This window comes from Bubalus kerabau, chromosome 11, assembly GCF_029407905.1.
Source record: "Bubalus kerabau isolate K-KA32 ecotype Philippines breed swamp buffalo chromosome 11, PCC_UOA_SB_1v2, whole genome shotgun sequence".
Taxonomy (NCBI): domain Eukaryota; kingdom Metazoa; phylum Chordata; class Mammalia; order Artiodactyla; family Bovidae; genus Bubalus; species Bubalus kerabau.
In genome coordinates, this window is record NC_073634.1 from 6,805,148 (window position 1) to 6,817,249 (window position 12,102).

Here is a 12,102-nt window from a genome sequence, read left to right on the forward strand (position 1 = left end):
ACTTAGCAAACTATGAATATTTATACAAAATGGGATAAATAAAAATTATAAGTAGTTTGACATTCCCTCAGATCTGGGCATGTTGCCAAGTATGGCCGCCACAAACTTACCCCCGAGAGTCTTTTGTTCCAGGACTTTCTGGACCTGCAGCTGTGTGTCTGGGGTTGTGCCTGGTGGCAGAGCTTGTGCTGCTAGGCACTCTTCCCACGGGGAGCAGAGGTGCCCCCTGCTCCGGACGGGCTGCAGCCTCAGCCTGCGCGGGGCCTCCGTCTTGCTGGGGAAGCCTGTGGGCAGAAGGTGGCCGCAGGGAAGTGGGTCTGCTGTGCTGTCCCCCCCGTGTGGATGAGGAGGCGCGTAGAGACTAGCGGTCTGTGCTCTGACTTCCAGAAAGGCCTGGAAACCCGGTGGGGCTGGGTGTCCTGGGAGCTGTGCTGACTGCTGAGAGTCAGGGGTCAGCAGCAAAGGGCCAGTCCCGGCAGAGTTGGGAAGGGAGCAGCTGGTCAGGTGGGTGCATGGACGGCGGGGCCTCTGGGAGGAAGCCGCCTTCTATGGGGAGGCCCCCAGCCCAGGGCCGCCTGCGCCGTGGCCTGTCTTGAGACCAGCTCCTTGGAGCCAAGGCTGGGCCTGGGTGTGGAGAGGTCGCCACGCGCCGCCTCCCCGGGTGAGGGGCCCTCTCGTTTTGCTCCAAGCTGCCCCTGCTCTCCCGTCGGCAGGTCTGCCGCCGCCTCAACGGGGTCCGGTTCACCAGCTGCAAGAGTGCCAAGGACCGCACGGCGATGTCGGTGACGCTGGAGCAGTGCCTGATCCTGCAGCACGAGCACGGCATGGCCCCACAGGTGTTCACACAGGCCCTGGAGTGCATGCGCAGGTGAGTCCCGGCCGCGCCGCTGCCGTGCTCCGGCTTGACTTTGGAAAACTGCTCCAGGTCTGCAAAGTCAAACCCCTAGCACGGTCCCGCCCAGATGGTGTTCTTCCAGTCAGGGAGCGGGACTCCGGGAGGGAAGCGGATGCTCCGAGGCGGCCGCGTGGCCACCGCCTGGTGCCCAGTGTCCCCAGCCAGCCCGTCCTGAGCGTCCCCCAGGCCCCTGCTGTCCCCGTCACAGGAGGCGGTGTCCGCAGACTGCAGGGCCCCTCTTCTCCCGGCCGCGGGCTGGGTTTGCTTTCCTGAGCCAGCGTCCAGTGAGCCTTTCCTGGCAGCCGCCCGCCGTCCCCGCCCTTAATCGTGTTCTGCCTCCGAGGCCGCAGGCTCATTTGCAGAGGGAACCCCAGGGACTAAGACTGTCCGCTGTCAGCGATGCCTTGTTCCCAGCGCTGCTGGGAACCCCTCGCCTCACATGCCTAAAGAAAGGATAAGAAACCTGCTTTCCCGTCTTCTTCCATGCAGCCGCCAATGCTGTTCCAGGCTCGTTTCCCAGTCACTTCTGCTGAGTGTTCTGTCCCATTTGTCCTCTCACCAGACTCTTCAGAGCGTTTGACTCTCTTATCCTTTCTGTGTCTCTGCCGTTTGACCTTCTCACAGTCATACGCAAGAGCGAGGCCTGAGTGCCTGCCTCCTGACAGGAGCGTTTAGTGAAAAGCCAACCGTTTTGTCCTGTTCAGTCTTTCCAAGTTCCCCCAAACCTCGTGACCTCAGGGCCACTTACCAACGCACTTTTAGAAAGTTCTCCCTCTCCCTGCCTTGGCATCCCCGGTGCCATCGGCTGCGAGGTGGTGGGAAGGACTCCTCTGGTGAGACGCAGGCCCCCGGCAGCAAGGAAGCGAGAAAGACGGAGGGGGCTCAGCTGTCACTGTCAGAGTGTCTGGTCCATCAGAGACCAGGCCTGAGGTGGGAGTACAGTTGATACCGCTCCATCCAGGCCTCTACACAGGCTGGTTTCTTGAACATGTTTGAGGAAACAGTAGTTGATCCTGACAGCCTCTGAGCGCAGGGGCCTCAGGAGGCCAGGGGGCACGTGGCTCTTTAGACATGCACGTGGGCAGCCGGCCGAGGGGCTGTGTGGCACTGCCCGCCCAGCACAGGTGGCCTGGGGCAGCTTCTGACACGCAGGCACTCTCACACCTTTCATCACGTGGGCGAGTGATAGTCCTTGAGGGAAAACTGGAGAATACAAACGAGCCCCTACTCCCGTGCTTTCATACCCACCCCACACCCTACAGAGCAGCTCTCCACGTGCTTGCTGTTACGAGGAACAGTGCTAATAACATCTTGACACATAGCTTAGAGCCAGTTACGTACATACATATGGCTGTGAGCGTGGTTAATCCGCACACTGGCTAACTCCGCCAGTCCCTGAGGAGCACAGAGAGCGCGTGCACAGATACGTGCAGTTGCAGGTGTGATTCCACCCTGGCTAAGAAGCCTGCCATTCTCACTTGACTGTCTTGTGAGCATTTTGGAGGGTTAATAAATGGAGGTCTTATCGGGGCTTCCCTCATATCTCAGTCTGTAAAGAATCCGCTTGCAATGCAGGAGACCCGGGTTCAATTCCTGGGTTGGGAAGATCCGCTGGAGAAGGGATAGGCAACCCACTCCAGTATGCTGGCCTGGAGAATTCCCTGGACTGTATAGTCCATGGGGTCACAAAGAGTTGGACATGAGTGAGCGGCTTTCACTTTCACTGGAAGTCTTACCGTTTGTAGCACACTGTCATTTATCCAGCTTACTGTCGTTGAACTGTTGATAACGGTGCCATGTCAGCACTCTGAACAGGGGTGCAGCGAACACCCTTGTTTCCCTGCCCACGTCTGCCCTGCTGACACCTCTGTAGGGCCGTTCGCAGACTCACAGCGCTCCCAGACCAGGCAGCCGCCCGCCCTCCACGCTGTCACCCCTGGCCCCGTCTGAGCGCCCGGGCCTGGGGCGCCGGCCGTCCCCCTGCTTTAGGGTAGGGACCCTGAGGCTCCGAGGGGAGGGCCCTCCTCCCAGGGGCAGGCCTCACTGCATGGCCTGCCTCTGCTTCTTGGAAACCCCCGCCTGCCTCCAGTTATGAACGTCCTGTTTCTTCTTTGTGTTCTAAATTTTATAAAATCTTCATGGTCAGTGTGTGTTACCTTAACACTTGTTTAAGAAGTTGGTGAAGACAGCTCGCCTCTGCCGCCCCCGGGGTCCTCACGGCTCCGGCCCCAGGTGCCGTGCTCGCCGCTACCCCGTCTGCCTGACCTGTAGGCTTGGGCTGTGTGCCTCTGTTTCCATGTCACGGTGACCCCTCCTCCTGTTTTCTGGGTTATCCCGTGTCGGCAGACGTGTCTGTTCATAGGCTGCAGGTCCAAGGTGGCGGGCCCGTAGCTGGTGTTTCTGGCCGTGGCGTGGCCAGGACCTGGGGTCAGCCCGGCACCCTAAGGAGGTGGCAGGAGCTGTGTCTGTGCCTGTCGGTGGTCCCCTTGCTTTCCCGCTTGCGTCTTACGCGATGGAAGAGCAGAGCATGCAGCAGGGGTGGGGCGGGTGCAGCTGGGCTGGAGGACACCCAGGCTGTCCATGTCCTGGAGGCCCAGGGTGAGCAGTGGCCAGCGCTGTGCTAAGTGTTCGATAACTGGCTCTCTCCCAAAACAAAACCAACTACCCCCAAAGTGACCTGTCTGGTCTTCCCATTTCTACAGCATAAACACTCTCACTGGGGCCTGCTTCAGGCTGCCGAGTGACCCTGGGGAGCTCGGAAGAGATGTGCCTGCTTGGCTCATGCCACTGGAGCCAATTCCAGCTCACCACCCGTGCTGCCCTGCTGTCCCCAGCGCAGGGGCTGGAGTCCAGAATCGGCCTTTCTAGGCAGCCCAGTGACCCCTGAGACTGCCCTGGCTGGGGACGTGGCCACCAGTGCTCACAGCCGGAAGTGTTCACAGTCACGTGGCATCCGGGCTCCTCCAGGAACCTCCCCTCCGAGCTCTGCTTCTGTAGCTCCAAAGGGGGACGCACCGAGTTTCCAGTGAGCTGGGCTCTTGGTAGATGGTGTCTGGTAGAACAAGGCACCCTGCCACTGCTCAGCCTGAAGGCCACAGCAGGTCCCTTGTGGGCTCTGCCTCCAGGGCAACCTGAGGGAAGCGGGTGTCATCTGGGTGCTTCATCAGGAGGCAGCCGTGGCGAAATCAGTTGCATCCTGCCATTCAGGCATCTGTGAGAAGGTCAAACGCCCCAATGGTTCTTCATGTTCAGCCTGCTTTCTGGAGTCCACGTCCAGCCGCATGTGCGAGCATGGCCAGGCAGCATGGCGTGTGCTTGGCAGCCCCGGGAGCGAACATGGAAAACCATCTAGTCAGCCTACACGTGTGTGTTTTCAGTAGATTATGGTATTTTTTTCTTATTTTCACTTCTCTTTCTCTCTTTTTTCTTGTAACTGTGCTCGTTTTGTTTTGGTATCCCTTTCACACCCGTTTCTGCATATCATCTTTTCTTTTTATTGTGGCTTCATTCCATTTTTTTTTTAATCTTATTTTTCGGTTCTCCTCTTTTTATTCCCCCATACTTTTGGAAAAAAAAAAATCCATTGCATGTGTCTCTTTTTTCTTTATTTTCCCTTTTTCCTTTCTCCCAACCCTCTTCCTTTTCACAGCATTGGAACTCGGGAGGTAGTCACGCAGAAGAACTTGAGCGGCCTGGTGCCCGTCCGAGACTTAAGACTAGACCCCAGCCTCCTCTGTTCCATCCCTTTACTTGCTCTGAGCCCCAATTTACTGATTGTGTGGCTCTTTCTGAGCATAGCGTACCTGGTGGCCAAATTGCGTTGCAAATGAGTATCTTGATGAAAAATTAGTAAGTCACAAGAAAAACAAAAGTGCCAGTACTTGTCGGCCACCGTGTACCTAACAGGACAGGAGGAATGTGTCAGAGCATGGTCCGCCAGGAACTAGTTCATGCCTTACAGTTTGACATTTTGTTGTTCTGAACTGTAAACACTTGCCAAATTATTTCACCAGGAGGACGTGTCCGTTTCAATTCTGTAGAGTTTTCAGTGCTTGTAACATGTTCTTGCAGAGCCCTGTTACTGCTTTGTTTAGCTGGCGTGAAATTACTTGTATCAAACCTCTTACCTTCTGATGTAAAACTCTTTATTACCTGTATATCTCGTGTGCCCTGTTTCCTAGAGAGAGGCATTCTGTCAAAAGAGAATTTGTATATTTGATACTATTCTTTAAATGTACTGCTAACCTTTCCTTTCCTTCTGAAGAGAAATGAAAAGGGTCGATGCTTTCTCACTGGCTCATCTAGATACACCTATTCAATAGGACATGTACTTTCTGCTTTCATTTCAAAGCGTGGTCCCTAGAATTACAGTAGCAGACAGTTTGCAGAATCATCACACTCCCTTCTTGTGCTGTTCCTTTCAAGTCGGGATGGCCCAAAGCTGTGAGAGCAGCAGCTCATTGTATCGAATCAGGCACATACAGGCACATAAAGATAGCATGTTGCGCGTGGCTTTAGAATTACTCTTTTACATCTTTAATGGTCACTGAACTGTTCTGGGAATTAATGCATATAGTAACAAAAGGCTTTTAAAGTTAGATATATTTATTTTTCCTGAAGTAGCAGTTTTCATTTAAAAGCTGGCTATATTTATTTTTCCTAAAGTAGCTATTTTCATTTAAAAAAAAACTTCATTTTTAGTATTTTTCAGTTTCAAGTCCTGGTATCTTTTCTCTCTTACAAATCAAACATGGTTAATAACAACAACAACATCAAAATTTACCAAAACATGAGACCTAACTTTTGGGCAGTTGTGCCAGATAGAGGTGTGAGAGAGAAAAGGCTACTTTGGTTTCTACTACTCTTAAATTTTCATGGGGGATGCACTGTGAGGCTTGCAGAACCTTAGTTCCCTGAACAGGGATCAAACCTGGGCCTCATGAGTGAAAGTGCTGAGCCCTAACCACTGGCCTGGTTAGGGCTTCATCACTCTTTAACATGGCAGTGTCTAGAATGTGTAACCTTAACATTCCCATGTGGAAAAAGGCGGCCAGACACCTCTGAAGGCAGTAGGGGGCTGAGAGGGAAAGCCCACTTAGCCCGTGTGAGAAACAGGCTGTGGCTTCTAGGTTTTCTAGCTTAGGTTATGTTGTGCTTCTGTTTCAGCCTCCAGCCGGCTTCCCCCTACACTGCATTCTATGGAAGTGGGTTTCTCTTCACCACCCTAGAAACACTGGAGGGAATTCAGAGAAGCTGGCTTTTCCAGAAGCTTTCCATAGGCATACACATAACCCGTCCACCAGAAAATCTGGCCTCTCCATTGCCTCCCCCAGACTTCTAGGACTTACTCTGAGGTTTCTCTAGTTTGGCCTCAGATCTGAGTCTGGGTTCTGGGAACAGCAGAGGCAGGTGTGATTGGAGAAGCTGTGGACAACAGACGGCAGACACAGGCTTTACATTCTAGGGTGACAGGGCGCCCTCCTCGCACACAGGGGCGGGAGGCCCCTCTTCCACCCTGCCTGTCCCAGAGTGAATGCGGCGGCGGCCCCGTGACAGCTCCCACCCTCCTTCAGGACGGGGTCACTCTGGTGAACTGTAGCAGCATGGCCCTGGGCACAGCCGAGGTCCTGCCAGTCTGTGACCCTGGGAGAGAGCTGCGTCCACCGCCTGTCCCCTCCACATGGAGGGGGCACGCTCTGAGACCACTTTGTTGCTTTACTGGGAAGAGGGCAGGCGGTGCCTGCAGTCACGTGCCTGGCTCCCAGCCCTGCCCCTGGAGTGACACTCTGCTCACCTCCAGGCCAGCAGAGGCCGTGTGTAGATCAGGGGGGCCCTTCTGACCACACGTGGCCTCCCTTCCTCTTCCCAGGCAGGGCCCACCACCTAGCCAAGGGGGCTGCAGCCTTAGGCCCCCACAGGAGCCTCACGGACACCATGACCTGCCCCTGGATAGAGTGTTGCCTGCCAGGCCTTCCTGCCCGCTGTAGACTTGGCTGCTAAGATAAGAGAGAAACAGATGGAAGGCCAGAGGTTAAGATTCGTGATCTTTCTCTTCAGGGGCCAGTCAGAAGGCAGTCCATTCTCACTCTGCAGTCATGAGGCTGGATGGAGAGAGGAACCACAAGATCAGCAGAGGCTCTGGGTGGTGGTGGTGATTTAGAACATCTGAGGATGGAAGCCCAGTGTGCCTTGGGGCTGAGTTTTTTAATGTCATGAAGGCTTTGTGACATTAGGCTAAATATATATGTGAAATCTCTGCTTTAGTGAGAAACAGGCAGGATAATATAAGATGAGGAGATATGCTCAGGAAAGGGGTCACTGACCCGCTTGTTGATGGTTTGGGTTGACTCTAAGCTTAACTCTGGCTCCAAGATGGCTTCAGCACAGGCGACTCTAGGTGTTCATGATCGCCAGGACACTCACGTGTCCAGATACGTTCTCAATTCTAATGGGGAAGATGCCCTCCAGAAAAGAAAAACCAGAGCCATCATTAAAATGAGTTGCCATGTGAGGTTTCAATACTAATTTTTTATTTAAAAAGTAGATGTTCTTAAAATAATTTGTCAATATACTTAAAAAAACATGAAGCTTTGAAATAATTAAAGCCGTCTTTCTAAAAGTCTATCCAAGACCTTCTCAGTGTGCACTATGGATTCCTAAAAATTATGCAGCCATTGTGATGGGTTTTAAGTGGTTCTACCTTAGGATGAGGCGGGCTGGAAGTGCCAGCTCCCACTGCACAGAGCCACCCCTCCACACCTGAGTGCCAGGCGCCTGGCGGAGCTTGTCTGAATACTGGATGATAGAGCTGGTGTGCAGTCAGCCTCATCAGTCAGATTTTGTAAATTCACACCAAATTCAAACAGGAAAGTAAACATGACTTACAAATTAAAGTGTAACCTTGCCTGTAGTTTCAAGTGTATTCAGCCAGCTAAACCAGTAATTAGCCTCTTTAACATGTAAATAAAAGGTAATGTTGAAGTTCACAAATTATTCTTTGTTCCTCAAAGCAGTTTGACGTTTATTAGTGATAGGTGGTTTCCAAAAAGTGTGTACATTTCTTTGTAAATGGAGAAGCCATATCTGAAATAGTCGGATGAGTTTCCAAAGATTGAAGAACCACCTCTGTAGCTTCTGCTTCCAATAGAATATTTTTATCCGATTACTGGATGTTAAACCAACATAATCTTTGCTTCCTCTGGGGGCTCCCTGCTCATACGGCCCTGGCACTCAGCACAGATGAGACACACCTGGCTGAAGGCTTGGAGGCTCTGTGACAAAGCATATCTGAGCTACTAAATTACTTTGTAACAAACAGGTGGATATTTTTCTAAACTACCTGCATTTATCTTTTGAATAAAATTGCTGTCGTACCAAAATTATTTTACATGTTCTTGATAATGAGATTGTCATTTTCACCTTAAAAGGCTTGAGCAATCGCCACTGATATTTTTTTAAAATGCATGACATAATGGTCTTCATACAACTTGAAATACTTTTTTAAAAAATCAGTTTCTTGGTAACTGCAAATTTTGCATCTCATAAGGGGATTTTGTACTAAATTTGATAACTAGTTGATTTAACTGTTAGTCTTAGGATAATATAAAACTATCAACTCCTCCTCCTGTGCTACAGGAAGTCATTCCTGTTTGGAATCGCTTTTGCCTTTGGGTCTGCTGTTGACCAGAACATCCCCCAGAGAGCTCCCCTGAGGTCCCAGTGGGGACACGAGGCCTGTCGAAGGATCATCCTTCTGCAGAGCATCTGCTTTGCCCACTGGGTTGCCATGACAACTTGTGATCAGTGCAGCAGGAGAGGCTGGTGGCAGATTCTCTAGGGAAGGGCCCCCGCAGGCTCTCAGTGGTTCAGTGGAGCTCTTCAAAGAGGTGACCTTGGTGGGGTCACTTCTTCAGGACACTCCAGCATGGCTGTGTGCCCAGGATGCATCTCCTAGATGGCGGCAGCATGTGAGAGCCACCTTCCGAGCCAGATGGTTTTGCTACACGTTAAAGGAAGGAAAATCAGCATTTGAATTTGAGACCGTTAACAGCCTTTGCCCACAGAGAAAATGCAGCTGTTTATAAAGTCTCTCAGCAAGAGTAGCACTCTTCCCACTGAATTTTCTATGACAGACCCTTTGAACTAGTTAGGATCAGCTTCTCAGATAAACCTGATGTGCAATACATGAAACCATTATCTTAAAAAAAAAAAGCCATCCTACACTTGGATATGTGATGCTTTTGGAAGGGCAACCTTGCATCCCAGACAGGCCATGTCCATCTCTCTGCTTCTTAACTACCTTGTTCAGAAACCCGCCATCTTGCGTGTACTGTTGTAAATGAGTCTGGCACCCATTTAAACTAATTTTTTTTTAATGCTATGAAAATAATCATTTCATCTGAGTTTAAGTCTTTTCTTTTTTCCTTTTTTACTGCTATCATTTCTTGTGCTTGTTTTTTTCCCCAGTGAGGGTTGTCGGAGAGAAAATACAATGAAGAATGTTGGAAGTCGCAAATATGCATTTAATTCCCTGCAGCTGAAGGCTTTCCCCAAGCATTACAGGCCTCCTGAAGGGACTTACGGAAAAGTTGAAACATGAACACACGGTCTCCTCTCATTAGCTGTTCCGTAATAAACGTGGGTGCCCTCTAGTCTATACATGAATTCTTCAAGAAGACCTGAAGGATTGGTTTTTACTTTTGTGTTTTTAAAATATTTCACTAAAGAGTCTATGGAGCATGTGTTTTTTTGCGTTGGAATCCATAGCAGGTATTGTCGGGCTCACTACCGTGGATAGTAACAACTGCCCCTTCAAGTAGCCTTCAGCCGTCACCACACGGATATCAGTAGTTACCTGTATGAACCAAGCCAGGTGCATCCGAAATGCTGAAACTTTTTAAAATGCACACTTAGGCAGCTGCTCACCTTATTTTTCTACTGAGTAATCCCAACTTGAACATTGATTTACAACCTACTTTTAAAAATCCCCATGGAAAATAGTAAACAGTAGTTTAAATGATTGGATCCTGGGCAGACCTCTAAATGTGAACTGTTCAAGGGAAGTTTTGGGAAAAGCAGCTTGCTGTCTCACGCGGGCAGGGCAAGTGCATCTATGCATCGGCCTGCCAGTGCCTACACAGGTGGAACCAGCAGCTGAAGGAAAGGCTGTAAGATGTGTCAGAAGACAGCACCTGCAAAGCCACCCACGGTGGGGTCACCGCTGTCCCTTAGGGGACAAGGTGTTTGGGGAGGTGGTGAGGCCAGCTGTCTCTAGCCCTGGCCCCAGAGCGCAGGACCGCTCATGTGGTATGTCTGATGTCTGTCAGTCAACAATGGGGAATTTTGCATAGAGACAGTGGACACCAAAATATTTTACAAATAGGTCTCTGGTGGGTTTCTCAATTTTTTTGGCCTTCGAGAAGATAATGCAATCATGTTTGAATGTCTGATGAAAGTGTCTTTAGGTTTGCAATAATTGTTACTACCCTCTACTCAAGTCTGTTATGTAAGATGGCTGTTGAGAACGTTGAACTGTCTCCTGAAATGAGATTTTGAAAGGGATTAATGGGCCATAAGACTTAGGAATTTCACAGAAAATTATGTTTGGTCATCTATTCTAAGATGATGAGTCATCTGCACAGAGCAGAGTTTTTTTCTTAGTTTATGTTTTATCAATTGTTTTTTTATCATTATTATGTTTACATGTTATTTAAAAGGCTGTAAAAGAAATACGTGTGGCACATATTCATGATGTTGATCCTAAAGATTTGTGAACCCTTAGGAAGTTCCTGTATCTGAAATTCTAAATGTTATTCTTTGGGCTCTTTAGAAATGCCACCAGGCAACAGGTAACAGACTTGGGCCTGGGGAGCACAGGCAAGACCACCCTGTGCAGGGATGCAGGGTGGGCATCAGGTATGGGTGAAACCAGATGACCTCCCGGACCCCCTCCTCCTCAGAGGTCAGTTCACACACGGAGCCTGCTGTCCGCCGACGCCCACTGGTGAATGTGAACTGGTGTGGAGCCTGGGTCAGTGAGGCGCACGTAGGCAGGAAACTTGCCCAGCAAGCCCACTGTACCTACCGCTGGTGTCAGCTTCTCCCGCCGTGTCCATCCCCGTCCAAAGACGGCTTTGTGATGGCAGATTTAGTCTTTCACCTCCACCATTTCATTGTCTGGTTAGCTCTACATTTCCATCTTTACTCACTTTAACATCACTACATTTAAAAAAATTCCCTTGAATTTTTAATGTTATTCATACAACTTTCAGATTTTTTTTTGGTCTGAAGAGCATTACCTGCATTTATCAAAAGGGAATACAGCAAATGCTGTGTCATCTGTTTGCAGTTTTGCATGTGGCACCTTTTTGTGAATATTCTCCTAATTTTGTCTGCATATTATCGATCACCAAAAGAGTCTAAGACTTGGCTAATCACATAGAAGATACTCTGGTTGCAGTATTCCACCTGAGTGTGACTCCCTGGCTCCTGTGTGACCATGGGTCTCCCAGCGGCACTGGGCATGCTCGCCGAGGGGGGCCACACTGCTCACCGCGATAGCCGCGGCTCCTCAGGTCACACGGGAGCTTTGAGTTTCCCGCGGCAGAAGACAGGCAGTGGTCCAGGTCTCTGTAACATAGGGGTTCCAGCCAGGGTTCCCTATAAGGCCCCCACTTAGAAATGTTGTGACGTACCGAAAACTCAGATGGGTTCTGTCAAAGTGTCTGCAGCTCAGCTGCCTCTGGTTTCCTTTAAAACATGTACAAACATTATACAATACAGTTTTGTCCCTACACAATTGTATTTGCCAACCTTAGTGCATTAAGGTACTTTTATTTATTTGTTTTGGACAGTATTAATAAACATATAGTTACTGTTTTATATATTCTTAGCTCATTCAAAGCCATGTATGCTATAAATGTGCGAGTCTTTAGAATGACAAATAATAAACAACTGACAACATGAAACCCGGCCTGAGTCATTCTGTTACCTGAGGATGCTTCTGGGGCAGCACCTGGCTGGACCATCACCGATGGGCACTGCACTGCGTGTCTATAAACATGAAAATTCTCGCTTATAGTCCTGTTTGCATGTCAGATTTTGTGTGCACCCTGTGAGAGTGGCGTTCCAGCTAAGCCCTGCTGGCTTTCAAAGCCAAATGCTCTGGAGGCTCCTCTTCCCAAAGCTGGAGCCCCAGGCTGGGGAGC

General features: G+C 50.1%; 1 protein-coding gene across 14 annotated transcripts in view; it reads left to right on the top strand.

Annotated features, from left to right (window-relative positions):
* Nucleotides 1–11,862, top strand: part of INPP4A (inositol polyphosphate-4-phosphatase type I A) — a 121,660-nt gene extending 109,798 nt beyond the window's left edge. For 7 of the 14 annotated variants that reach the window (XM_055539401.1, XM_055539400.1, XM_055539410.1 and 4 more), the window contains 2 exons: nt 714–868; nt 4,545–5,298. In XM_055539401.1, coding sequence (XP_055395376.1) covers nt 714–868; nt 4,545–4,725 — 336 coding nt within the window. In that variant the 3' untranslated portion in view covers nt 4,726–5,298. Of the gene's footprint in view, nt 1–713; nt 869–4,544; nt 5,299–6,952; nt 8,278–9,361 lie in introns of those variants that run through there. The other 7 variants (XM_055539406.1, XM_055539412.1, XM_055539407.1 and 4 more) reach the window with 2 other exon arrangements.
* Nucleotides 11,863–12,102: the final 240 nt, after the last annotated feature.